Here is a 25,814-nt window from a genome sequence, read left to right on the forward strand (position 1 = left end):
GCACTTTCATTTGTCCTATGGATATATATGACTGATCAGAACATCAGGTGTAGAATGAGCTATACTCATATATCTTCATTTACTCTTGTAGAACTAGATTGTGCCCAGATCTTATCTAGTAGTTTAACAAATTGTTCTTTTTTGGCTTGTTTGTTATTATATCAATTAGCCTCCACCCATATGATATGCAGACAATTGCTTGTCAAAATCTGTTGGTTTGTTCTGATTCTTAGGAAAGCATGTGATGATAAAAGAAATATTTCTTTCTACTAGCACTAATGCTCCAGGCTTCAATTTGTTCTTAATTTATTTCAAATGCATTTCTATTAGGCAATAACAAACCTGTGGATGACCACCTGAGGGATAACTCTATCTGAGAGACAAAAGCATAAACAGAACATCGCAGACAGAAAGGACAGCTGGCAAAATAAACTTTGGGGTAGCAATATGTGTGCGCACCTCTTGCTGTTGTACATGCTGCTGAAGAAATCAGGCTTCTCGTCCTACAATGAGACTTTAATAACTTCATTGGCTCTTTTTGTGGAGTAAAGGCTGCTTGGCCTGAGCAAGAGATCAGAATTTGGCTCTAGTGTTTGAGTTGCCTGGAAAGGACAATGATGAGCACCCCAGAAATGCTTCTAAATAAACTAGCATGGCCTCATGTACCCCAGCTAAGTCTACCTCACATAGAGCTAGATTGTGCATCTACAATCAACCTGGGTAAGTAGGGGGGCATGGCTCAAGGGCCCAGGAGTAACTTAGGAAGGAAATGGGAAAGTCTCCAGACCTAGAAGCTAGGTTTTCCAGTCTCTGCCATCTAATGTTTCATTAGCATCAGGACATCTCAGGTGTGATTGTACATAAGGCTAGAAGCTATATAATGGTTTAGCAGGTGCAGACAGCTGGCTAGGCTAGTACTTATACCTTTCTACAAATAACTGCTATGTTAATAGTTAGGCATATTATGTAGGCTTTGGTGGATTTCAGTGGCTTTCAGCTGGGGATTTAAACGGCTTCCCAGCTGAAGATAGTTTGATCTCTGTTGAAAGTGTGTCTAGGCTAAAGGGAGCTCAATGAGCAAAAGTAGCTTGGCTGAAATTGGATTCCCAGTGGGAGACTTTATTGTCAAATGGCATAAGGAACTTACTGCATGATTGCTAAGAAGAAGAAAAAAAAAAGTCTGTGAAAACAACTAAAGAACTTTGCTCATCAGTGATATTTATGTTACTGTGAGGAAATGCCCGTGATGCTGATTATAAGCATTCTAATCAAAGAGCAAAGTAATAAACATAATAACACGAAGTGCACAGAAATATAGAACATCATAAAGATCCAGATGTGCTGGAAAATGCGCAGCTTTTAACCTAAATTATGTGGCTCTGTTATGGCCATTGGGAAATTACAGCTGACCACAGTTATGTTGACATTTCCTTTTGCAATAGTAAATCAATGGATCCTTCCTTTTCACTGAATTGTTTTCCAGCTTTCAAGGAAAAATATGACACAAGCAATTATAGGAGAACAGAGGCCAGGAAAAAAAACCCACATTTAATTAAACCTCTTTTTTTCAAAATGACCTTCCTTCATCTTGACAAATAGTTCAAGGAAAATATGCTTATATGAGCAAAACAATTAAGCAGGTTCATCACAGTTCATAGCTACTATATCATGGATACATTTGAGGTTATAATGCATGCTGTGAGCTGATCTTATTTAGGCTTATGCCAGAGAGAAGCTGTGTTTTGTCTGGAATGGAGCAGGGGAGGGCAAAAGGGCGAAACACGGTTCTGAAATGTGACACTTTCCTGAACTTCTGTGGGGCTGGGGGTGGAAGGCATGATATGCTGACGGTTTGGACAACTGAACCAGCCTTCCATTTGGCCAAGGGAACTGAGCAACAAGCACCAGCCTGATTCCTTTCCTCTTCCTTATGCTTACCTCAAATACATGACCACAACACTGTGGCTATGTCTACACTTGTGGCTTCTTCCGTAAGTAATATGCAAATGAGGCTAAGCGTGGAATATTGCCGAGCCTTATTTGCATGCCTAATGAGCCACCATTTTTTTCAGAAGAGGCTCTTGCGCAAGAAGGAGTGTCTACACTGCCCCTTCTTGCGCAAGAAAAACCCTCTTGCACAACGCCGTTACACCTATTACTTTTCAGGTATGCAAATGAGCTCATTAGGTATGCAAATGAGGCTCGGCAATATTCCACGCTTAGCCTCATTTGAATATTACTTGCGCAAGAAGCCGCGAGTGTAGACATAGCCTGTGATTCCATCTTGGGCTATAGATGGGCCCAATCCTTCTAGCTAGAGCAGAAGGCAACCCTTCCAATAGTATACCAGAGCACCCTCGCCACTCCTGAAGACCTTTGCTTCTCCCTCTGGCCTCGCTCTCAGCACACCAACAGTTAACCACACAGCGTATCCTACTAACCAGGTTACTGGTTTTCTCTCCACAGCCCAGCCCTGTCCTTTGCCAGTGCATGAGCAGACAGATCCCCAGGGGAAGCAGCATGGTGTAGTGTTAATTTTTGCTACACCAGCATAGTGGAAGGGACCTTTGCTTGAAACATAACTTTCTGTCTGTGCTCCCACAAATCTACCTTAAAAGGTCTTCATAAAGAGGTGGGTCATACAAAGTAAGGCCAAGACTTTAAAGTTATTGAAGTATTGTTCTGTTCAGCATTGCATAGGCTTAGATCCTCGAGGTATTTTGACACGTTACTTCCAAATCCTTCCTGTGAGAATCTGAGTCTAAGTGACTAAGTCATTGTTAAAAATGGGTCTTAGCTGTCTAAATCACATGGGCCTTCCAATGCTGAGCAAAACAAGATGCAAATACCTCTAAGAATCTGGGCCTAAGGCACCTTCTGATCTCTTGTGACAATGAATAGAGTCCTGCACGGATATAAAATTTGCATCCGCATCTGTAGTTGCAAAAATGATCTCTGGGTATCTGCATCGATATACATGGATATAAAGCAGATCTGCAAATTTGCAGGGTTCTAGATACAAATTTGTATCCACATCCATATCCACAACAATGAGCCATGGATATATGCCTCCACATCTATGGATGTAGATACCCGTGGATATAAAGCAAGTATCAATGAATTTGCAAGGATCAAACAATGAATTCCACAGTTTAGTGCTTTCTTCTGAAAAATATTCTGTAACTGGTCTTTGATAGTTCAGTGTGACCATTAACAGCTTCAGTGTGACCACTGATCACAATTATTCTGATGGAGAAAGGGTTTCTTACAAGCTAGGGGTGTACCTACCCTGTGCCACCATCACCGCTGCTCGTACTACGGTCACTACCATATTTATTGCCCTAGCTCAGATGACAGCTGGTGTGAGCTGGGAATCACATCTTTAAATCACAGTGTAGACATACCTTAAGGAAGTCAGTACTGGCCCATGGAGGCCTTGCAGATTAGGATCAGCCTTTGAATTGAATCTGGACTCAGATGGGAGGCCAGTGAAGAATGAAGATGTTGGTGAGCTGTATTTTTGTCTGTTTTATCATGATAGGCTTCTGTGGTATCTGAGAATATCTTTCTCAGTCCCTGTTAAATTCATTTATTTACGCACAAGGGGCATTATAATTTTTATGTGGGTGAATTTGTTCACCCAGAATGCTGCTGTTAGGTCCTGGAAGTTGTTGTCTGGGGCAGGGAAAAAGATTAGCTCAGCATTAGTTCTGGTGTCTCCTCCTCCTCCTTCTCTATGTGAACATGCAGTTGTCCGGAGGGCTCAGGACTGGCTCCCAGTGAAGGAGAAACACCTGGAGAGAGCAGTGCGGGGTAGGTTCAGGGGGCTCTAGCTTGTTACCTCAGAGGCTATGGCTTTGACACAAGGTTCCAAGAAGGTACAAGGGATCATGGGGAAGTGGCCCAGGAAATGAAAGCAGTTAAGGGAGAGTGAAGAAGGGCAGGACGAGGCTGATACCAATTGTTCCCTGGGCCGAAATCAGTGTAGTGGGGAGGCTTGGGTCCCCCCCTTCCTGCTTACACCACACCTTGCCACGAGGAAGAATGGCCTATACAGAATATGGCTTGCTGCTGAGGCAAAAGGGCTGGACTTTGGCGCTGCAGTTGGCCACAGTGGCAGGTGATGCTGTGGACTGCTGGCACCCTAGAAGGGGGAGAGAACAGAATGGTGGGCACTGCTGGAGGGCAGTATCCTGAAGAGTGACATGGGTCCAAAAAGAGACGAGCAGAGTGGAGTGACGATGTGCAAGACATTGGCCAAAAGATGGTGATCTGTTGAGAGTCAGAGCTAATTCCAGACCAGCATGAGGTGCGGCAGGGTAGTCGAATCCCGCCTACAGTTTGGGACGCAAGAGTTTGACAAAATCTGAGTAGCTGTTCTCATTAAATGAAAGATTTGCCCATAAATATTAATAGAAAATGAGTTGCAAATGTTAATAGAACAGATGCACTTGTGCAGGTCTACCGCTTCTTAAGCATTGCGTTGGAGGGGAACTGATGCCTCTCATATCTTCTGATCTCATTCATGTGAGTTGCAATGTAGGAACAGGTAGGGGCTTAAGAGTTAACGGATGTCTTGATCTATATTATTTTACAACACAACTCTGTATAAAGCTATTTTCCTTTATTTCATCTGGGATAAGATCAAACCACTGTAGTTCAAAGACATTAACAACTGAGCCAGATTCTAAATGTGTTTTGGATGCAGCTCAAGAGTGCTGTTTCCTTTCTAATTTAGAAAAATGTGTAGTAGCCACGGCCCACGGGAGCTTGCACAAAACAATCCGGTTTATTCATTTTATAGGAACAGAACTCTAAAACTGGGGCAACATTAGGTTACTGTGAATTGTCCTTGTAATTAGATATCTCTGTGTGTCAAGCTTTATTCCCCATATACTAATGGTATTATTCAGCTAGGGTATGTCTACACAGCAGGGCAAATGTCAACTTAAGATATGCAACATCAGCTATGTCAATTGCATAGCTGAAGTCGAAATAGCTTAATTTGGCTCTTGGTGGTGTCTACACAGCAGCCAAAGGAAGAACACTCTTCCTTCGACTTCCCTTACTCCTCATGAAATGAGGATTATAGGAGTTGGAGTAAGAAGTCTTCCATCTTGACTTTATTTTGAAATAATGGCTTGCTGTGTAGACACAGATTTTGTTATTTTGAAATAACGTCAATTATTCTGAAATAACACTGCTGTGTAGACATACCCTACAGATTAGATTAAAACATTTTCAAAGCAAATCCATATAACAGGCTGTTTGGGTAGGTAGTCTGGTAACTTCTATTTATGGAAAATAACAGAATGGGCAAATGCATCTTTGAAACAGCTCTCATAAACTCATAGATGAGAAGGATCAATCATGATAACCTTGTCTGACTTCCTGAATATTGCAGGGCACAAAACCTCACCCATCCACTTCTAGAATAGACGCCCCTGCCCCAAATCTCTGTCTGATTTACTAAAGCCCTCAAATAAGGATGTAAAGATTTCAAGTTGTAGAGAATTCACCATTTAAACCTGCAAGTGACCATGAGCATGAGCAAATAAATCCAGGGTCTCTGCCAATTTGACCCAGGGGAAAATTCCTTGCTGACTCTTAATATGGCACTCAGACCCTGAGCATGTGCACAAAACCTAAGAGTCACACGTCTATACCATTGTAGACAGTCAGTCTTGTCGTACCAAATCCTTCATAAACTTATCAGGTTTATCAGTCTTGAAACTGGTTAGGTCCCCCCCCCCCCCCCACACCCACACTGCTTCACTTGGAAAGCTGTTCCAAAACTTAGAAACATTCATCTAATTTCAAGTCTAAACTTGTTGGAGGACAGTTGATATCCATTTGTTCTTGTGTTAACATTGGCACTTTACTTAAATAATGTTCTTCTTGGTATTTATCCCTTGGATGTATGTATAGAGAGAAATCATATTTACCAGCCTTTGCTTAGTTAGACTAAATGAGCCAAGCTCTTTGAATATGTTTTACTTTGTATTTATAAACATTAAAATTAATCTGCCGTTTTGTTGCCCAGTTACCTATTTGTGTGAGATCCTTTTGAAGCGATTTTACCAATCCTCCACTCATAGGGCATGCTTCTCCAAATTTATAAATTCATTGACTTCAGTGGTCTTACACTGTGAATGTATCTAAAAATCAATACGTCATTTGTCACAGGCTTACTCTTTCCTCTTTTGGCAGAGAGTGGGAATTACAATCTATTATTGAAGCTGAGACTCCTGACCCAGTGGATTCCCTGGAGTAATATCTTAATAGAATCATAGAATACTAGAATTGGAAGGAACCTTGAGAGGTCATCAAATCCAGTCCCTTGCCCTCATGGCAGGACCAAGCACCATTTAGATCATCCCTGATAGATGTCTATCCAACTTGCTCTTAAATCTCTCCAGTGATGGAGATTCTACAACCTCTGTAGACAATATAATAGAAATGCCCTCTCTTAATATCCATGTCCTAGCCCAACAATTATTTTTGTTTATTTTGATTTATTTCTCAGTTATAATCAAAGAGACGGTATCAAATATACACAGATGGGGGATGACCGCAACGGCATTGTTAATAGTTATTATTTAATAGTGCTTAGTGAATAGCAACTGCAGAACTGTGAATAAATGCTTCAGAGTCATTGAAGAATTGCAGCAAAATGCTATACAAAATGACTAGAAATCCCTTGACAAATATTTGTACGAGGGACAATGATAAACAAACAAGATCTAATACCTAGCACAACAATATTTTTATATGACATGTTTTATTAACAGCTTTGTATTTCAGCTCAACCTGTCAGGAGAACCCTTTATCCTCAAACCACTGATTGGAGATTTACTGTAAAATGTAGTTTGCTGTTTTAATCTGAGTAAGAAGAAAGAAGGGGGAAAACATACATCCAAAAGCATTAACAGATAATACTCAACATCTCTGAAGACACATTTATTGAATGCTTCTGTGAACTCATGCTTAAATGGCCATATTTTTTGTTTTGCTTTTGAAATATTGTGATATAGTTCTCACACATGGATGCAGGTACATCCACTGTCAGCCCAGACCAGCATATAATAAGTTTATCACTATGGGAAGAAATGGCCATTCAGATAAAACAAAGGACAAAGTAATATTTAGTTATCTGATGCAAATAAATCTATTCTCAGAAAACCCATTTTGTTACTAAGTAAATTATAATATGTTTGAGTTCTTAGTGATTTTGGATTCCCAGCCTGATGCACCATAATGAGGCCTGATTTTCAGAACGTGTTCAGCTCTTTCAGAAAATAAGATCATCTTAAGGTAACTCAATTTGGTTATACACCTAAAGCAACTGGTTTTTTTAAAATGTAGGCCACATTCATTTAAAATTAAGATTAAAATTAATTCAGCTTGTTCTCTCCCACTCCCCCCAAGTACTCTTTAAGACACATTTTTGTAAGTCACTTTGTGTGGGTTGGTGAAACATGAGGTATTCACAATGTTTTATCTATAAACTGAACACTGATGTTCATAAGATGGAGTATTACATTCCAGTCAAACTCAAGGAAGGACTGCATTTGGAAACGCCTATAGGTACCATTGCCTCCATGCTGATTCTACTGGTGGTTTGAATCAGTGTGGTTTCTTTTTAAAATGGTATTTCAAGTAGTGGAAAGGTTTAAATGATCAAAACCAATCAGAATAGTGATAGAGTTGCAGCCCTATTAGTCTGGTGTAGCGGAAACTATGGAGCACTTTAAAGACTAACAAGATGGTTTATTAGGTGATGAGCTTTCGTGGGCCAGACCCACTTCCATCTTGTTAGTCTTTAAAGTGCTACATAGTTCTGTCTTTTGTTTCAAAGCCAAACAGTGATTGAAAATCTGATTTCCAAAGCACTGAGAGTCTTGGTTAGCCCCAAACCCATCCCTTATGTAAGAAAGCACAAGTCTTTCAGTGTAGTTTCACTTGCTCATCTAAGGGTTGAATTTGAATGAAACTTCTGGGCATTGACAAAGCTGGACAGGGGCCCTGGGGTGTATGTGAGCCTCTTATTAACAGAGTTGGCTTTTGGTCATTGTAAAGCTAGCAGGTACATGAATATTCCCTCACCCCTCCTCACATCTGCATTTTGCTCAATCATTTGCTGTCATCCAAGGCTCCCATCCAACTCTCCACACTAGCCAAGGGACAATTTCTTCAAACAGTCAGTGATTTCTAAGGGAGTACAACATATGGCACTGGTCACTTCGGGTATGGAAAGGGGGTGGTGAAGAGAATAAGGAGCTGACCCATTTTGGGGATAGGGGAAGTATATGGAATTTTTTGCAGGTAGGGAGAGGGTTTGGAGTAGAGTAGGAGAGAGAGACTATTTTATTTAGGGATCATCAACTGCCTGACATTTTGCTGACTGAAGTGGAACATCTGAGGGAGATACGGTTGGCGATACACAGGTTGTTCTGACATAGATCAGACTATATATTTTGGCAATTTGGTGAACAAATTGGTGAACTGGGGAAGGCACATGTAGTTATGGAAGAGGAGAAAATTATTATGTAAGACTCATCTGTGGAGGTGCATTGTCTTCTTTGCTTCAAGGAAGGGCGTGTCAGGCTATATTTACAGTAGAATAAACTGTAAAACAAATACAATCAAAGTTCCCTATCTAGGGAGAGGAGGATGATTTACTAGATATCCCTGAAACAGATTGTCTTTCACAGAGATTATTATTAATATTACTTATATAGCACCACTAGTTTGCATGGCACTGTCAGATATACAAGAAGTCATGGTCCTTGCCCTGACAATTTTACAAAGTAAATTACATGGAAAACCTAATAAATAATTACAACAGACCCTGATGTACTTGGGAGGGAAGAGATCAGAGCACACAAATTGAAAGGAGGACAGCTTTTGAAAGTTGTTATTTTTACAGTAAACAGACTTTTTTATAAACGTGAAATGATGTTTTTTTCTTATTTCTAGTATAATGGGTAGCTGACAGATTATTATGTTTATTATTGTTTATCTGCACATAGGTTAGTTTATCTGTAACATGTCTAAACTCAAGTACAATCTCTCTGTGACCTGGCTAAACTCAATCAGTCTGGGAAAGGAAAGAGCTGAATCCCCCGAGCCATTGACCTGAGCAATGCTGCTAAACTATTGGGCTGGCCCACTGGGCTATATGTGCACAGGGATAAAGACAGGGATAAAAACAAGATCCAATTCATCCAACTAACCTTGGTGATGACAGCTTGTCCTCCCGATGGGAGTAACTGACCATTTTATAGATAAACCAGTTAAAGTTCAGTAGGGGATGTAATAATGGTGAAACTGATTCAAAATATTCAGCAGGCAAAGAAACCAGGGGCATCAAAACCACATCTTTCTTTAAATATAACATTCCTACATAATTCGCTCTCTTTAGCTATGAAGTTGATGAAATCAAGAAACTCAGTGGGAATTGTGTACCTAATTCCTTTAAGCTCCTCTGAAAATCCCAGCCTCAGTTACTGAACTGATTTATTTTATTAATCACTCAATTTAGAAACACTGGCCCAGACCCCCAAAAGTACTTAGGTGTCTAATTCCCATTGAAATCAGTTACTATCCAGCTTGGTTTTCGTGTTTCATAAACGAAAGGACAGGAAGTGAAAGAACTAATGAGAAATGAGAGTGGAATGAGCAGGAAGATACTCATATCTACTAATGTGATTAGCAAAAATTAATTATCAGCCACTAAACATGGTATCCTGTAAACTTTTACTCTCAGGGGTGGTTTTGAGTGATGGAATCAGAATCACTGATATTAGTGGGATATTAGTGGGATTGATATTAGTGTGTCGGTAAGGCACATGAGAATCTGCCCTCTGAATTTCCAGAAAAGTATATCAGGGCAGGCATCTAGGGTTCTTAACTTCTCCTGGGAAATAAATATGCAACCATTATATATTTTTCTCCTGATCTTAAGACTGTGCAATATTTCACTTCACAAGATTGAGTCAGAATATTCTTCATCTGCTCCGGTTTTTCCTGCCACCTATATTAATTTGAGGTTGGGTTGTGTAATATATATATATATATTTGGCTGAGTAAAAATGAAATGGTAGCAAGTCTGATAAGGCTGCCAGACACCTGAAGTGTATGTCTAAATTGCAACGAACTTGGCTGACATTGTAGGAGATGAGAGATTAAAAAAAAAAAAAAGTATTGAGGAAATACAAAGCTTGCATACTATATATGGATGCCAGGCTTTTATGTTTATTCAATATATTTGTATGCTATTCCTGATTTTATTTGCAAGCATTTTATCTATGCTTCTTTATTAAGGTTCCCATTTAGTTATCTACAGCTGGAATACTACAACAAGAACCTGTCATGAAGGTTTGTTAATCTGACATTACTCTGTAAACAAGCAAAGAATACACTCTATATAAAATAAAGGATAAGCAACTGTAAATTAAAGGCTACAATGCCACTGAGCTGGGAAGCTACCACCAATGGTATCTCCTAGGAGAGCAGCGACAAGCCCTGAGAGAAAGGACTCCCAGGCAAGCAACCAGATCAGCCCAAGAGAATAAAATGGTTGAGAGACCTGAGGAGCTTTCAGGGGGTGACTACTGACTCAATGGAAAGTGAAGTACTGGTCAGGGCACACTGGCACCTGGCAGAATGCCCAGTATAGGCCCAAGCTCCAGGCAGGAGGGCAAGATGTACGACTGGTTAAGTGGGGATAGAGAGTTTCCAGTGCAGTAGCTAAGGGTATGTCTACACTACCCTCCTAGTTCGAACTAGGAGGGTATTGTAGGCATACCGCACTTGCAAATGAAGCCCGGGATTTGAATTTCCCAGGCTTCATTTGCATAAACTGGGCGCCGCCATTTTTAAATCCCTGCTTGTTCGAACCCCGTGCCGCGCGGCTACATACGGCACGAACTAGGTAGTTCGGACTAGGCTTCCTAGTCCGAACTACCGTTACTCCACGTGGAATGAGGAGTAACGGTAGTTCCTAGTTCGTGCCGCGTGTAGCCACGTGGCACGGGGTTCGAACGAGCAGGGATTTAAAAATGGCGGTGCCCAGTTTATGCAAATGAAGCCCGGGAAATTCAAATCCCGGGCTTCATTTGCAAGTGCAGTATGCCTACATTACCCCGCTAGTTTGAACTAGCGGGGTAGTGTAGACATACCCTAACTGAAGCTGTTTCTATTGTCCTTTTTTTGTTAAATAAATAAGAACTTCCAGAGAGGGTGTTTTCAATATCAGAAAGGCCTGTTTGGACTTTCCCCTAGCTGAGGGGAAGCTGAGGCAAGGCTCAACTGCAGTGCGGATCTTGATGACAGGAGGCTCACCAGGGAGACCTCCATGCCATGACACCAGCTCACCTTAGAAATAACCAGAGACATGTTTGCTGGCATTTTACTAATCCTGGGGAAATTCTGCATTTGGAACCATAGTAAAATTGCAGAATTCCCCCAGGAGAGCTTTGCAGAAATGAGAGATAACAGGTGTAGAAAGACAATGGATAGTAAACCTCCTGGCATGGAGGCGGTCACTAATGAACACTCTTCTTAAGAATAATTTAAAGTTTTGCTTGTTCTGCCTCATGGCAGTACACACTTGAGTCTCCCATAGTTCTCAGTTGTCTCTCTGTTTCCTGCCTTGAAGAGCATAACCTCTGAGAAGGAGTGCACTCTGCTTAGCAATCAGCTCATGTACAGTCTTCCTCAATTTTGATGTCAAGGAATCAAAGGTAACCAGAGGGGATAGTAAATGGTATGTGGTAAAGGGTATCTTCAGCTAAACCTGTGCAACTCCACTAGTACTATAGGCCGTCCTTGCTATAAGTCCAAGATACTTTCATAAAAACTTGGACTTATAGTGAAACAACTTAAAGTGGAGAATTTTTTTCCCACAGCTGACTTCCATTTGAGCAAATTGGGGGGAGTATTTCACATGACTTATAGTGGGGAATGGGAGGACTTATAATATATCAGTTCCTACAAACGTAAATTACTTTATTGCGGAATGGATGTATGCTGGGGTGACTGGGGATGCTACAGGGTTGCATGAGTGAAACTGAAGAGAACATTTGGTCCATCACCCTTAAGTCATTCCATCTCTTGAAATGAACTCCAGATAGTAACAGCAAATATGTTGTACCATTTACAAAAATTGCTCATTACCATTCAATCAAAGCACTTATCACATTTCTGACTAAACATCCCTTTTTTCCAATTAGAAATAAACAACATTAAATAAATGGTAATTTCCTTCTTCCTGATGTTGTGTGTGTGTGTTTGTGCCCATGGACACATCCATCTCCGCACCCCCCACCACAATAGTTCCAAGAGATTCTGTGATTGTCCTATGCATAATCTAGACAAACACATTTCTTGCACACATGTTATTATCTGCCCTTCTGTGGCATAAGCAGGGCTATGTATGTTTCCAGGAAGGGGTTTTGATAAGGACTAAAGTTCTGGTTAGCATTTTTTGTTTAGTGAACAACTTTTTGATTAGGGCAGGAACTGTTTTTGCATTTAATGTTGTGCATTGACATGTCCACCGTGTAAGCACTTTGGGTATGTCTAGACTACATGGCTCTGTCGACGGAGCCATGTAGATGAGTTTACTAGACATAGCAAAATGAAGCGGCGATTTAAATAATTGCCACTTCATTTACATCAAAATGGCTGCAGCGCTGTGCCGATCAGCTGATTATCGGCAAAGCGGGGTAGTCTAGACGCTCTGCGGTTGACAAGGCAAGCCTTTGTCGACCACTCCAGTAAACCTTGTTTCACGAGGCATACCGGAGCGGTCGACAAAGGCTTCCCTTGTCGACCGCGGAGCGTCTAGACTACTGCCCTGTGCTGACAATCAGCTGATCAGCACAGCGCTGCGGCCATTTTGATGTAAATGAAACGGCAATTATTTAAATCGCCGCTTCATGTTGCTATGTCTAGTAAACTCATCTACATGGCTCTGTCGACAGAGCCATGTAGTCTAGACATGCCCTTAGTGATAATAGTGAGTTTAAAGAACTGTAGGGAAGCACGCCTTTAAGAATCAGAGATGGGCCTGAATTAGCCATTTGGACCAACTCTACTCCAGATATTTTGGAGAAGAAAAGGAGCTGCTCCTTGTGGCTTGGACCCAGGCCTATCATATGGACCTAATGCAGAACACTGGATCCAGACCCTGCTGAAGTGTGGAGACTTCCAGAGCCAGATCCAAGCTTCGTGGCTTATAACCCAGTCTACTGAAAATAATGAGTATTGTAAAGTTCAGTGGTTAGCCATTACCAGCCTATTATTTTACAGTGTTACATAATTGTCAGATAATACTAACCTGATCTGAAGCCACGTGAGCATCGGCGTGGTGCCCCCTCCAAAAACCCAGACTGTGAAGAACACAATAAGCAGTGTTGTGGTAAACATCATTTGTTTGGGTTGAGAGTCTGTGTCCCGAATAGCGAGAGCAAACGCTATTGCACCACGTAAACCTGAGAGAGAAAAGAGACGAGGTTGGCAACTTAGTATGCTCAGACACAAAACCATTTCATTCTTTCCAGCCCCAGTCCTATTCCTTGTGAAAATGTAAATACATGGGCCTGAATATTAATAGTAGACAGTCAGGATGCTCATCTCCTCCATGGTTGCTACAACAGCTTCCACCATGCCAGTGTCTTCTACTGGTGTTCCAGCACCGCTGGCCTCCTGGGACTCTGCGAGAGAATTTGGGCTGGACAATTAGATCTGTTTTTTTGTCTGTAACTTAATTGTTTGTAAAGCAAATTTCTACAAACACATCAAAGCAGCTAGTCCTCACTGAGGAATTAAATATTGGGAAATCTCAGTTCAAATTAAAAAAGTAAAAGGGAGGGAAAAAAGGAGAAAATAAAAGCTATTTGTGTTACTGAGAGGGGAGGGGAGGGCCACCCTCATTTGGAAGTTTCTCAAGTGATAAAACCCTTTTTTAAACCATGTCTGCTATTTCAAACAAATAAAAAAATAGAAATGATATATTTTAATTCGTACACTCTAGACTAGAGAGAAAATAGCCAGACTGTGAGCCTTCCAGTATCAGACACTGAATCACATTAAATTGATGTGATGGTGTTTAACTCACACACCATCAGCTTTTCAGAATTTCACAATGAAACCATCCTGATATTTACAGACTAATCAGACATTTGTTTTATAGCCACAGAGTTCTTTTTGTCAGGAATAATCTACACCAGCCAGACTCTGACACCCTTATTAATGTTAAGTAGCACTGTAATCCTTTGTATAGTCCCCTGGCTTCACTGGGACTACTGATGGAATTAAGTAGTAGTTCAACATGAGTGAGAATATCAGAAAGTGGCCCATTAGGACATCTGTTTTTTGTTTGTGTCCATGTGAAATATAATCATTTCAAAATCACTTTTGTGTTAAGAACAAACACAAGACGAGAGAGACTAATAAGTAGTGTTTAGATAAAAGCTTAAATGCCTGCAAGAGAAGATGCACAATAAATGCAGTTTTAAAAATATTATGTATAGCACTTGAAATTTTACAAGAAATGTAAAATGTATCCACCTACAGAGACTGAATAGTAGCAAAAGACACAAATGGGGGAAACAGCTAACTATGAGACTAAAAAAGCCCCCTAGAGTTGTAATAAGCACATAAATAGGACCTCATAGTATGATACATTACAAAGACAAAAAAACAAAAACCCTATTTGTGGCTGTATAATAGAAATGCTTTGCACTTCCATAATGCTCTCCTCTTATCTTTTTAACAATAATCTTTATTAGTTTTTCAAGAAAAACACATACATCAATGGGGAAAATGCAAAGAGAACATTTAAATGAAAACAACAATTCATATGAAAGGCACTTTGCAAATATTAACAAATTAAGCCTCACATCAATCACCCTTGCAGGGTGGGTAAGGTTTATATGGGGAACATTTCACCCACTGCAGAAATGTAATTATCTTTGGATAGGACATGGCAGTTGTTTAACAGCCCAGAGCAACAGTGTGCAATATTTTTTGTACAGCAAATGAAGGAAAGAGTGATCTCCTGCAGGAGCTGTGAGGGGGAGGAAGGAATGGAGGGATTGAAGAATGAGCTCCTACTGGAGTAGAGGGTGGAAGGAAGGAGGAAAGTAAGGTTTCTGACTCACAGTAGAAAAGTGAACAAAGAAGATGCAGTACAGTGGGATTTATTGTACCTATACTAAGGGAAGATAGGGTAGAATAGGGCATTTGCTTGCTAATGCAACAATGGATAGGGAAAAGTTGTTATTTCTGGTCTGTGTATGGAGAATGTTATGGGCGTGTGATGGGTGTTCACCCGAAGGAGAATTAGGCTTGATAGACAATCCCTGATTGAGGATGGAGCCTCAATGAACAGAAGCAGGCATGGCTCCCATAAGGCCTTTCAATGAGGGCAGAAGGAGCCTGTAGTTATTCTCTGGGCTTAGAGAGGGAAAAAGAGAAAACCCGGAGGGAAAGTAAATGTTCTGTGATCCTGGCCCTTAGGGAAGTGCCTACCCAGAGAAGTGGTAGACTAGGAAACAGCTCAGGGAAGTAGCAGGGTGAGGGACAATGCAGATCTGGCCATGGAATCAAGGGTCTCTGAACTGGAATCTAGAGTAATGGGCAGGCTCATATTCCTCCTGCCATTGGGAAAGTAACAGTCTTAGCAGTGAACTAGAAGACTGGCTAAGATAGTCTGTATGGAGAAACTTTGATACTCCAGAAGGGGAAATCTATAGTGACCTGGCCAGAGGGCCAAGCCATGAAGAAGCAACCAAGTCCAGAGAATCAGAGAGAATGCGAGAGGGAGAGAAGCATGCAAAGGATAAAAACAGTAAGAGGAAGTTAGTCAAGAGCTAATCCTCTGGTGAGTCTCAAAGAAGTGCCTGCTCCTAGTGGTAAATAGAGAACCTCTGATCAAGGAGCTTAGATAGGATGCAGGAAGGTCAAGCCTCTGATCTGAATATGAAGGGTAAGATGCTTAGCATAATGGGAACCTGAGTAGGACAGTCTATGACTGGGTCCATGAGATGGGTGCAGCACATTCATGGGGCCCTGTGAGAATCTGTAGCCCAAATGTAAGTCCCTCATTGACATCAGGGAGAGCAATTAGGCGAATTCTGAGCATTTTTGAAAAGCCCAGGGTCAACCTTTGATGCAGATGGTGGTATAACTCCAAGAGTAGGCAGGAGCAAAGTATGCTCAGTACTGCTTCTGAAACTCTGGTTGAACCTTGCTCATAACATGTTTCTGTCCTAGGGATAAATCAGCGATGAGACTAAAAATCCCATCTCCTGCAATAGCTGCAATTCTTGAGCTAAAAGAAAAGCTCTTGTCTAGTTAAGGACAACAGCTTTTTATATTTTATTCCAGTATGCTAGCTTCTTGGGTCTGCTTCTCCAGAAGTCCAATTAGCATGGAGGGCTTCCCTGCCTGAGGAATGAAAGGTTCTTTTCTCTAGCAGTTAGGAGCCAGTCAGAGTTGCAGTGAGTTGTCGTTTGTTCTATACTTGGTGAAAGCGTTCACAGCTGTGTGTATTGTTTGCACTCAATAAACAAATCTTTACATGTAACTTCCATTTAGAGAATGCTTCAGCAATTCAAATGATTAAGGCCATGTCTGCACTAGCACTCCTGTTGGCAAAACTTTTGCTAGGACACAAATCTTTTGTAGGAAGAGGCTCAATACTTAACAGACAGTCAGAATTACACCATTTAATACACAGTGTTTATTGCAAGAAAGTTCTCTCTCAGCTTCCTTCCAAGTGGTTTTATTTCTCACAACTCAAACATTCAATGGACTGCATCACCCTCTTCTTGTGAGAAAGCTCAGCGGAAGACACTCTGGAAGGAACCCTTTGCCGAGAAATTCCTCATAGACACCTGGGCTACGTTTACACTGCTGCACCTCTGTTATCCCGAAATAGTTATCCTGCGTCTTATCAGCAAGTCTGTTATTTCAAAATATAACAGGTTCGCTATTCCAATGTCCCTGTAAACTTCATTTCACGAGGAGTAAGGGACGTTTCAGATTAGCGGGTTATTTCAAAATAAGTGCTGTGCAGACAGCGCCAAATTACAAAATAAGTTATTTCAGAATTGACTCGAAATAAGTTATGCAATTTGCAGGGCTTGCCGAACCGTGGCGAGCCTTGCTCGCCAGCCGTGCTGTCCGGCGATCTGCATGTATGCAGATTGTTCTGCGCATGCACAGATCACTGGAACCCGGCTCTTCTGGGTTACAATCTACTTGCCACGGGTGAGTAGATTGTATAATTTGTCGAGCCCTGGCAATTTGCATAGCTCAAATTGTGTAGCATATTTCGAACTATGGGTGCAGTATAGATGCATCCTTAGAGGTTGGGCTAAACTATAGCATACTGACAACAGCTCCATAGTTTGGTTGTTTCCTGACAGCACTTCCGTCGCTTTTGGCAGCATGACTCCAGTGCTGCAGTATTACCAGAACTTGGCTGGGTTTGCAGCTGGAGACTCTTCTTAAAAAAGGGATCCTACAGAATGGGAGGGGCTTCAAAGAAAAACTGTAATGTCTTTTCTACATAAGCTCCATGGGACTGAAGGGTGATGTGTGTTCAACTGGCCCCACTCCACCCAGATTCCTGCCTCATGTGAACTTCACACCCACAGAGAACCTCTGTGGGGCCTAGAGTAATATGCTGCAGAGGTCCCTATATGGGGAATGGGGAACCCACATAGACTCAGAGACTCAGACTTTAAGGTCAGAAGGGACCATTATGATCATCAAGTCTGACCCCCTGCACAGTGAGGCCACAGAATCTCACCCACCTCTCCTAGAATAATAAGGAGGCATTCTGCATGCACTTCTAGGGGGGAAAGGAGACTCGCTCTCACCCACAGTTCCTTTTTTACTCAATTTTCTTTTTAGAAATCTGGTGGAACATTCCCTTCCTGCTAGCATCCTACAGAAGTTCACTTTAATACTGGGTGCATGTGTGTATACACAAACTTGACCAGGTTGAACCTCCCAAATCTGGAGGTTCGGCAATATCCGTGGTCCAGCATGGATGTTGCTAGTCCAAAGTGTCCCAGAAGCAGGAACCAGCAGAGAGAACGCAGGGTTTGCGGAGCACTGGCTGGGCCAGCAGCAGGTAGGCAGGGGAACCCCCAGTGTCAGGGCCGGTGACAGCTGGGGAACCCCAGGAACCCCTCCTCCCTGGCAGCAGCAGGGCTGGGATGGATAGGCATCCCTGACCAGGAAACCCCAGGCAGCAGTGGGGGCCGACAGCAACTCAGGAACTCCAGCTGGGGAACCCTGGCAGTGGGGCCAGGAGGCAGCTGGAGAGTCTCAGTCTCAGCCGGGTAACCCCAGCATCAGTGAGGCTAGGCAGCATCACGGAGCCTCTGCCCATAGTGAGGAACCCCCGTTGTCAATGGGGTCAAGCGTCCAGAGAGCCCCTGGCAGTGAGGCCAGCAGTGACTGGGGAACCCCCAAAAACTCTTGGCAGTAGTGGAGCCAGGGCTGGGAAACCTCAAAGAACCACTGGAGGTAGTGGGGCTGGTGGTCCAGGCTAGGGAATCCCTGGCGCTGTCTTGGAAATCCCAAGGGAGAGGAGACATCAGTGGGCAGCCACGCAGGGGAGCTTTGATCTTTCCTGGTCCAGCAAATTCCCTGATCCAGGATGGCTCAGGTCCCGAGGGTGCCGGACCAGGGAGGTCCAACCTGTACACACACGTTTTCATTTAATTTTTTCTTCTGCATGTTATCTTTCATTCTCACACACTACATCACATCTGGCTCTGAACTGAACTGAGTCATACTTTACATAACAGAGAACATGAGGCAAGATGAAATGTGTGTGTCCTTTCCATTGAAACCACCACAAATTGCTTTTTTTCTTGGGCAAAGGCTGCTGATTCACTCACATTAGCTGATGCTGCACTGAGGAACAGCTTGAGCAGCTTAGACTTATCTATAATGATTCCAACATGGCTTTGAATCAGCCAGGGCCCTTAAACCTAAAAGCACCTGGTTCCACAAAATCATGATAGAACATATCTTTTAAAAGAAGATTGTCATGTCATAAGCATGCCCCATCCTGAAGCAGCACAGCCTGACGGCCACAGTCTTAAATTAGTCCTAGAGTCACAGAGCAATATGGCCTAATGGCTGGAGATGACAAAGCAGCCCTTGAGTCACAGGGCAGCACAGCCCAATGGCTAGAGTCAGTAACACAGCCTTAGGGTTCAGGGCAGCATGGCCTAATGGCTAGAGTCTCAGGGATTTGGGGCAGCGGCCCTAATAGGGGGACCCAGACCCATCCTACTTCACCGGGCCCCATCCTAGGGCCCTGTCATTGGTGGAGTGATCCATTACTTAGTGGGGAATCTCACCGCAATACACTGAACTCACGTGGATGGGAGATACCACTTGCACACCCTCCATGGGTCATTTCCTACCAGCTCTGGCATTCAGATGATCCATGTAGTCTCTGGGTTGTTGGGTCTCCTCCTGTGACTCTGCTGGCTCAATATAGTCTCCTGGGTCTCTGGTTCCTATTGTCTAGGCTTCTGGCAGGTCCACCTCAGGAGCTCCTCTATCAGGTCCTTCTTCTTTAGCATCCAGCCCAGATTGAGCTGAGATGCTCCCTTTTATGATACCCCAGCCCTTGGAGCATGCCCAGTGTGGTAAGGGGGCGGGACTTTCTCTGCACACAGGGAATTAAGTCCTCCTGGCCCAGTGCAGGGTATGCACACCCTATCACAAAGATCCTCTTCCCCAACAGCTATACCTGTTTTTGTTTTTAAATGGATGGTGAACAGTGATGGATGGTATGTAAAAGACACTATTCTGTTCATCAAGGGCTCAGTTCTGCCCCCCTTTCTCATGTTTACTAACACATTTCAACTCAAGTAGTAATAGGCCAGCAACATGCAGATGGCATACAGCTCTACTTGTCCACATTGCTACCATCAAGCCATCACAGTGTGCCAATGAGATCAGCTCTTGGATGAAGAACAGCGGGCTGAAGTTGAACCTGAGCAAAACTAAGGTGATGCTGGTGAGCAGATAAAAGTATTTTGAAGAGTTTGCAGCCACTGTACAGTCTCCATTGATTGCAAAACATCCACAGTTGGTGTATTCAGTCGATAATCTAGAAGTCCTCTTGGCTTCCTTGCTGATGCTGAGCTCTCATGATGAAACGCATTAGTCACAGATGTTGCCACCATCTATGCTTGGCTAGGAAATTCTATCCCATCTTCAAAGAAGAAGACCTGGCCTCAATTATTAATGAGCTTGTCATGTCTTGGATGAATTACTTTAAATCCAATATAGCCTTGAATGCTAAGGAAAGTACAATTAGCATAGAATGATGCAATGAATGTCCTGAGTAACACCGGACACAGGGAATGCACTAGACCTGTCCTCCACTCCCCATACTGGCTTCCCATGATGAGTGAAGCCAGTTAAAGGCCTCAATCCTTATCTTAATTATGCTTCATGGCCTGGGCCCAGGATCGCTAAAAGACCATCGAAAGTTCCTGGATAAAGACTGGGGTGATAACTGTGCTTGTCTAGAACAATGAAACCCTCCACAATAAGAATGCAGCTCATTTCTGTGTAGGACAGAGCGCTTCGGAAACAGTCCAAGGTTGTGGAATGGCACTTTGATCTTGTTTCCCTAAAGTACACTCATAGCATAGGTTGTGTGTGTGTATGCATGTGGGTATGTAAATAAGTCAAAGACACACCCTTCTGTCAGGAACCTTCAGGGTAGGTCTGTCCTTCTCCTCAGCCTCTCATTTCTGAGCTGGGCTGCTCTCTTTTCAACCATGTCTACAGTTGGAGCATGCTCAGTGGCCCCTCCTGCTTTGTTTTGTGGAGAAATCGAACTCTTCATATCCAGGGCTGAACAAACAAAATGTATGCACTAAAATTTATGTGAGTAAAAAAAGGAAGATGCTCACTGCTTTGGAAGAACACTTTAGAAACTTGCATGGAGTTTGGTTCCAATCTGGAAAGCAACTTCGTAAAAATGCTTCTGCGGGTTCCTTATTGCTGTCTCTCAATGTCAAATGAGGCCATTTAACAAGTGAAAAATATTTTTTTCCTAACTGCCAATTTTACCTTCCCTGGAATTTGAGACTCAAGCTGAGATATTTCTGCCTCGTGTATGTCTGGGAATAAAGAGACTGCAACTGGGATATAACAATTCTGTGGATGATGTACCAATCAGGATCAAATCCAGCCCCCTTTCCAGGGCTAGTTGGTTCTGTAGTACTAATAGGATTTAAAATCAGCACAACTTAAGTAGGTGAAGCAATCAGATATCAGACTGAATCAGGTGAACCACGAGTCTCGCTGGGCCCCTGGATAAGGTGTGTGGGGTGAGGCTAGGGCAGTTGGCCTTCAGCACTGCCTGGATTGTGCCTCCCCTGTGCCATCTGGAGTGCACCACTTGGGATTTTGGCTCCAGCGGTGATTTAAAGAATCTGGGGTTCTGGCCATGACTTCTGTCCCAATAGCCCTGAGCCCCTTTGAACTGCTGGACCCTGAGGCAGTTGCCCCATTTCCCCTCGCCCTCGTCTTCAGCAGGTCTGGATTGAATACATAGAAAGAACAGGCCTACTGAATAAAAAACCTTGTTATTCTTACATAGTCCATTTTCAGAGTAAACATCTTTAAATTAGAGAGAGAGTTGTGGGAGACCACCTGACTGGTGAGTGGGTATCTATGAAGCACACCGTTCACCCTCAGAAAGCTACAGAATGGGAAATTAATTTCTTTGCTCGTAACATAAACATTCTACTTGGAATAGCTTGGTTGCCTACCACTAGAATCAATTTTCCCAAAATAGGAAAGGATGTTGTGAGCTGGGGATGGACAATAGGTTTTTAGAAGGGTAACCTAAGCAGTGGGTTTCCTAAGCTCTTTTGATTTATAAGCGATTAAAATCTTCAATGTACATTTACACTCAAGCACTTACATGATCGTGGAACTATCCAAAGTCTGTCCATTGACCTCACCATATTTAGACCTTTTAGCCCCTTGCTAGAAAATAATAATAACGTCTCTGTCAGGTGTTAAAAAATGTAGACACAAAGTGTAAGGGCACTTACCTGAAAACATCATCATGTGTTGAAAGTTCCAGGGAATCTTTTGTTTTCGACCCAAATTCAGAATGAAAGAAAGTGGGTATATGTTGCATGCTCTTGCTATGAAAATTGCCACCTATATTGTTAAATGTGAGATGCTGAGGAAAAGAGGGAGTGAAAGTGGAAACAGGTAACACATTTTTTTCAACTTAATATCTTGAACATCAAATTAGAATAAACACAATATTAAATTTCTGTTGAGAATAATTAATTATTTATAATTTTACATATCCAGCCACAATCTTGCTAGTATCATTATGAACCCAGGCAGTGGAAGAGTTTGGCTCTCTTCAGACATCTTAGTTTTGAACTCATTATCCTATACATCTCTTCACTCACTTGGCATTGACTCAGAATATATGACTACATCTTCGGCTCTTTGGTAAAATGCTCACTATCGCATAGATATACTTTTGAACATGATGACCTTTTTATTTCCTCCCAATTCCTGTAGTGCATACCTTTCTCATCATGCCTTTCCCTTTTTTTTTCTTGTTGACTATAGAAAAGGGTTTTCCTATTATTCCCCTGGGTATCTAATTCCAAAAATGTCTTTAATGGATATTTTAAAACAGTGTTTCTCAATCCTTTTTTTTATAAAGTACCCGTTTAAAAACTTTTTTAGAAGTACCCCTTTAAAAAATATTAGAAGTACCCCCAGGACCTACAGTTTTCAGACACACACAATTTTTTTTCTACCATTGCAACACATTTGTTTAAACAACTTAATTGTAGCTGGGGCTGGCAATGAAATTTTTGGGTGTAAATAGTACAAAAATAATAAAGCATTGGAAAAATTAATACAAAAATTCAATTTTCTCCAAATGTCAGTTGTGATGACGTACCCCACAGACTTTTCTCGAGTACTCCTAAGGGTAATCCTACCACTGGTTGAGAAACACTGTTTTAGAAGGACAAGTCATAACTAATTCTATATGGAAGCCCTGCTATAAGGAGGTTCTGTCCCACCCTCACCTCTTGAATCCTAGGGCTCAGTTATTGCAGTAAGAGTCTGAGTCAGAGTCATGCAGTGGCACACCTGATTTTCTGGAAGTGTTATACTTGCAGAGTCCAGGAGCAAGCACAGTGCCCTCGAGAGAGCACACCCATCAACAGCAATTACGACACGAATAGATCACATAGCCCATGTACTTCAATCTAGCATGGCCTTGTACCAGCTTGCTGGCCCACAGCAAGAGGGAATCATGGATCATGGTCCCTGTGCTGCTGTCAGCTCTAGCAGTCCTCCATTGCTTAGGTTAGGGGCAATCATGTTACACTTGCCTCTAGGTAGTTTTGGGGGTACCTGGCTCCTTAAGTCCTTTCTGCCCTCTAAAATAACCTGCACTAGAAGCACCATAATTTGGATCTAACATCAATTTGGAAGTAACATATAAAAGTGAATGCAACGGAGCAAGCAAGCAGTAAAGTCCCTGATTGTGAAGCTACTGCAATTCATCAAAAAGTGACAAGCAAAGGGCTCTTGTTTGGAGGGAGGAGGGGGAGAGTCACTCTGTGGTGTTCCAGACTGGTACCTGGCACTGAGGAAACATGAAAAAATTGAGGGCAAAACAGCCTGTATGACATCAACATCAAGGGTAGTTCCATGTATGTAAAAAGAATATAAGAAATGACAGTTTTGCCCACAGCTTTGCACATTGCAACAGGTCAACAAAATGTTACTGTGCATGCCAACAAAGCATCTCCTTAGGCCCATTACCTAAATGTATATATTAAAATAAAGCTTATTGCCTGCCCTTTTCTTCAATTTGATCCCTAAAAAGAATGCATTTAAATGTTTTTTAAATTGTTTACTTGATTTTAATTTTTTTCATCCCAAACAGCCATTCAGATACTTAAATTAAAGGATACAAATGCCCCAAATATAAAGAGAGCATTGAATATATGATTTTGGAATGTGAATAGTGCAAGTCCCATGTAACAGAAGATAACATTCTCGGCCAAGAAATTCATGAACTCGAACAACTGAAAAAAAAAGAAAAAAAAACCATTATTATAACTCATATCTGTAATTGGCTGGGGTTCGTCACATTAACTATCAGGCACATTAGATTAAAGGGACACTGACAACTTGAAATCTATTCTTTTCTAATTGTTTCACTGAACTATAAAATAGTTTGTTACTATACTATTTCCTGTGCTCATTGCATTGGTAATGTTTGTGGTTTTACAATGACCTTTTCTTGTATTTTTCATGTTTTCCTCCCCTTCATTGCCATATAAAATTCCCATGTAAACAGGGAAACCCATCTAACTAAAGTCTCAGTCCAACTCCAATGAAAGCAATGGAAGAATGACACTTCACTTTACACTGACTTCGGTGGAATTTGAATTGGGCCCTTGACTGTTCTAGTGAATACAGTGAATTGATACAGTGAAACTAACTATGCATAAAGAGCAGTCAAATGTGTATGCATACACCTGCAAACACATACACCAAGAGAACTTTTCCTCAATATCATTAAGTTATAGCAGTCCTAGGCATCACTTGTGGCAATCAAATTTCAGGCAAAAGTGTGCTGTTTAAGATGATGAACTTGAAAAATAAGATTATCTATGATATAATTTCAAGAGTCTTGTAAATTGGATCATGTAGACACAGCGGTCAAATTCTCATTTCAAATCAATCTATTCAAGGAATCATTTAAACATGTTGCACAGAATGGCAATAATTTAATTGTTATAATGGGTTTCTTCTGTGAAACAAACCAGTAAATCTATTTATCTTGAGAAGATGGTCCTGATAACATCAGGACACAATTAGTTTGAAAGGGAAAATATAAAATATAAATCTTCAGTTTGCTTCCGTACCTGGAGAAATCACAGACTGTGTCCCCAAAGCAACAACAGAGTACAGAAGCAAATAACTTTACACATCTGTTTTCTTCAGTGCAGGCCAGTGGGACTCTGTGTGGGATTGGGAATCAGTGCTAGCAAATACAATACAGAATCAGGGCCTATATTGGTAATTTCTGTCTACAAACAGATACAAATCCAGTCTATTAGGATTGTTTCTATGCAGCTATTTCTCTTTATATCCTAATTGGGATTTATGTATTTTTTAATATATTTCTGGGTCTAAAAATAAATATTTAATACCCAGTCAGTGAGGCTTAACAAAGGTAAAACAATTAAAACAAATATTGGACTCAAAGATTCATATAAATGCAGTGCCACAATGCAAGATGGTCTTGCATGCAGTGGCAGCACCGTCAATTATATTGAGCGTGCATTCTGTGTTCCATATTCATTGCTACATCATTCATGCAAATATTGTCACCGATATAATAGGGAATCCATCTTGTAATATAAAAATGAGAAATCTGTTTCATTCAGAATGAATTTCAATAGTGAAAAACTAGAGATGGGGCCAAAACCGAACTGTGAGTCTAAACAACCCCAGGCACTGGAAGAGTTTTTATCCATAGCAAAAAAAAAAAAAAAAAAAAAAAAAGATCCATTGTATGTGTTCACCTTTATCTTTCATTTCTTTTGAGGATACAATTCTACTTCTCTTCAGGAAAGATCTCTGTCATGTACCTCATTTCCACTGATATTTTATTTATGAACGTCATCACCAGGCTCCTACTCTGAAATTTAGCTTAACTGTTGGGATGAGAGTGGGGGCAGCCC

The 25,814-nt window shown here is 41.6% G+C and overlaps 1 protein-coding gene across 1 annotated transcript in view; it reads right to left on the reverse strand.

The window, feature by feature from the left end:
* Positions 1 to 25,814, reverse strand: part of SLC9A9 (solute carrier family 9 member A9) — a 408,350-nt gene that overhangs the window by 142,467 nt on the left and 240,069 nt on the right. Inside the window, exons 10-12 of the mRNA XM_075937666.1 lie at positions 24,033 to 24,146; positions 22,125 to 22,236; positions 13,346 to 13,499 (exon numbers count right to left, since the gene is read on the reverse strand). Coding sequence (XP_075793781.1) covers positions 13,346 to 13,499; positions 22,125 to 22,236; positions 24,033 to 24,146 — 380 coding nt within the window. The remainder of the gene's footprint in view (positions 1 to 13,345; positions 13,500 to 22,124; positions 22,237 to 24,032; positions 24,147 to 25,814) is intronic.

The sequence above is a fragment of the Pelodiscus sinensis genome, chromosome 10, assembly GCF_049634645.1.
Source record: "Pelodiscus sinensis isolate JC-2024 chromosome 10, ASM4963464v1, whole genome shotgun sequence".
NCBI classification, from domain to species: Eukaryota; Metazoa; Chordata; order Testudines; family Trionychidae; genus Pelodiscus; species Pelodiscus sinensis.